This window comes from Galdieria sulphuraria (assembly GCF_000341285.1).
Source record: "Galdieria sulphuraria unplaced genomic scaffold scaf_122, whole genome shotgun sequence".
Lineage (NCBI taxonomy): Eukaryota > Rhodophyta > Bangiophyceae > Galdieriales > Galdieriaceae > Galdieria > Galdieria sulphuraria.
In genome coordinates, this window is record NW_005178353.1 from 1 (window position 1) to 1917 (window position 1917).

A 1917-nucleotide genomic window follows, 5' to 3' on the forward strand; every position below is an offset into this window, starting at 1 on the left:
GTTTTGTTGATCGTTTCATTTCCTTTACTCCTTTTCCAATAGTTGTCATTTGGTAGAAAATCTTCCTTTTTGAGCAAAATTTCTTTGTAAGAGTCGAGAATCGTTTGAGAAATACTTTCAAGTTCCCGTTTTTAAACTTACACGGGCTATACATAATATATGCGTACACATTGATAAATAGGAAGGGCTCCATAGGCTCCTAAGCATTCTCTTTTTTTGTAAAAGGCAACGATTAAACTGAAAGCTCTGAACATATTGCTATTCACTAAACCAACTTTCAGTTATTTGGACAACTTTCCTAAAAATTCATTTCTAATTTGGATTTGCGGGTTTCTCTTATGTCTTCACAAAACAGTGCTCTCAAAAATGTCAGTGTTTCGGAAATTCGGAAGAACGTTTCAGATGCAGAAGGAGAGAGTGCCTTGAGTGAACTGTCGACAACCATCTCTAATATCGCTTCTTACAACCAGAAATTGCGACTGTTGTTGAAGAGGGCTACTACTAGTCAACCTTCTTCAAGAAGAACTCTCATAAAGCAGCTTCAAACTTTGAAGGAACAATGTTTGGAAAGTGTTTTGAAAGCAGAAGAGCTTTTGAAGACTTTTTCTATTACGGAAGATCCTTTGGAACGTCTCCGCCGACAAAAAGTGAGCGACGACTTACAAAGGACAATATCTACATTTCGTAGTCTTCTGGAAGACTTGAAGAGATTAGAAACCAACCAAATAATTGCTAGTGACTCCTTGTTGCCTGTTGTCTCAAGAGTTTCTCATTCAGTAACTGAAAAAACAGAAGCTCCTTTGCGTTCACAAGATGTAGTTATTCAAATTCCTGAGGAACAGTCGAAACTTCAGTCACAGCAACAGTTACAGAAGAACATTTCATATGATTCAACAACAACAGAATTTCTAAGGGAACGCCAGGAAGCTATAAGAGAAATAGAAACCTCAATCAGCGAAGTCAATTCTATTTTCAAGGATCTTGCCATAATGATCAAAGAACAGGGGCTACAAGTTGAAGAGCTTGGTTCTAGCATTGAGAATACAGTTGTTCAGACAGAATCAGCTGTAGACCAACTGACCAAAGCAAAAGCTCGTCGCGCAGTAAGTAACTTGTTGACTCATTTGTTGATGTTGATCATTTTTCCTGTTTAGAGACGAAGGAAAAGAATTTTTATCTGTCTGTTATTCCTATTTCTTTTATTGTTTATGTTTGTTGCAGTTGCAGTCAGTTAAAGCACGAACCGTTTCCAAGTTAAATATGGAAAGAAGGTTGGCAAATACACAATAATTGGACAATGTGGTTATGTTGGTAATAGTCAATGACTTGTTTATTTTGGTTGCTTTATTGTTGAGTAGCTTTTAAAGTTTTTAAGATATTGAATGTCTCAATGCTTTAGATGCCTATGGAATTCATTTAGGGTTTTTATGATAGCAGTTTGTTGAACGATTCGTGGAGCAGTTTGTCTCCTTGATGGGCAATCTATCAACCTTGAATTACAAGCAATGTTAGGTTTATGATTTATTCTCATTGTTGAAACATCTTTTTAGTGGCATGGTTCAGACTCTATATATATTTGTTGATTTTGACATTCCTCCGATGGTAGATATATATTTGTCCCATTTTAATTGATAAATAAGTTATTCTTTTACATTGAAGGTTTTGGATCGTCATTCAGGCATTTCACTATGAATTCCTAAGCAAGTATTATTCGAAAACGTATTCAAGTTCCAAAATACTGTTTTCTTTAAATTTCAAGGAATGAATATTTTGGCAGTTGAGGAAAATCTTGAAACTTCTCTTGACTCCTCCAAAAATCTTATGCAAGATTATTGCTTTTCTATGTCATAACGAAAATATTAAGCTTATTGTGCGCTTCAATAGATCCCCAACGTTTTGGACTTTATCTATTTACCT

At 35.3% G+C, this 1917-nt stretch overlaps 1 protein-coding gene across 2 annotated transcripts; it reads left to right on the forward strand.

Moving 5' to 3' along the window:
- Positions 1–230: 230 nt before the first annotated feature.
- Gasu_62380 (syntaxin) lies at positions 231–1451 on the forward strand. 2 transcript variants are annotated; one of them, XM_005702573.1, is made up of 2 exons: positions 231–1103; positions 1155–1451. In XM_005702573.1, exons 1-2 carry the CDS (start codon positions 339–341, stop codon positions 1233–1235), a joined length of 846 nt encoding a protein of 281 aa, XP_005702630.1. In that variant the 5' UTR covers positions 231–338; the 3' UTR covers positions 1236–1451. The 2 variants fall into 2 exon arrangements, with proteins under 2 accessions (XP_005702630.1, XP_005702631.1); XM_005702574.1 differs by having other exon boundaries at positions 1155–1311.
- Positions 1452–1917: the final 466 nt, after the last annotated feature.

Coding starts and splice junctions, on each gene's coding strand:
- Gasu_62380 (XM_005702573.1), top strand. CDS start 339: ATGTCTTCACAAAACAGTGCTCTCAAAAATGTCAGTGTTTCGGAAATT. Junction 1,104..1,154: donor AAGCAAAAGCTCGTCGCGCA/GTAAGTAACTTG, acceptor TTTCCTGTTTAG/AGACGAAGGAAAAGAATTTT.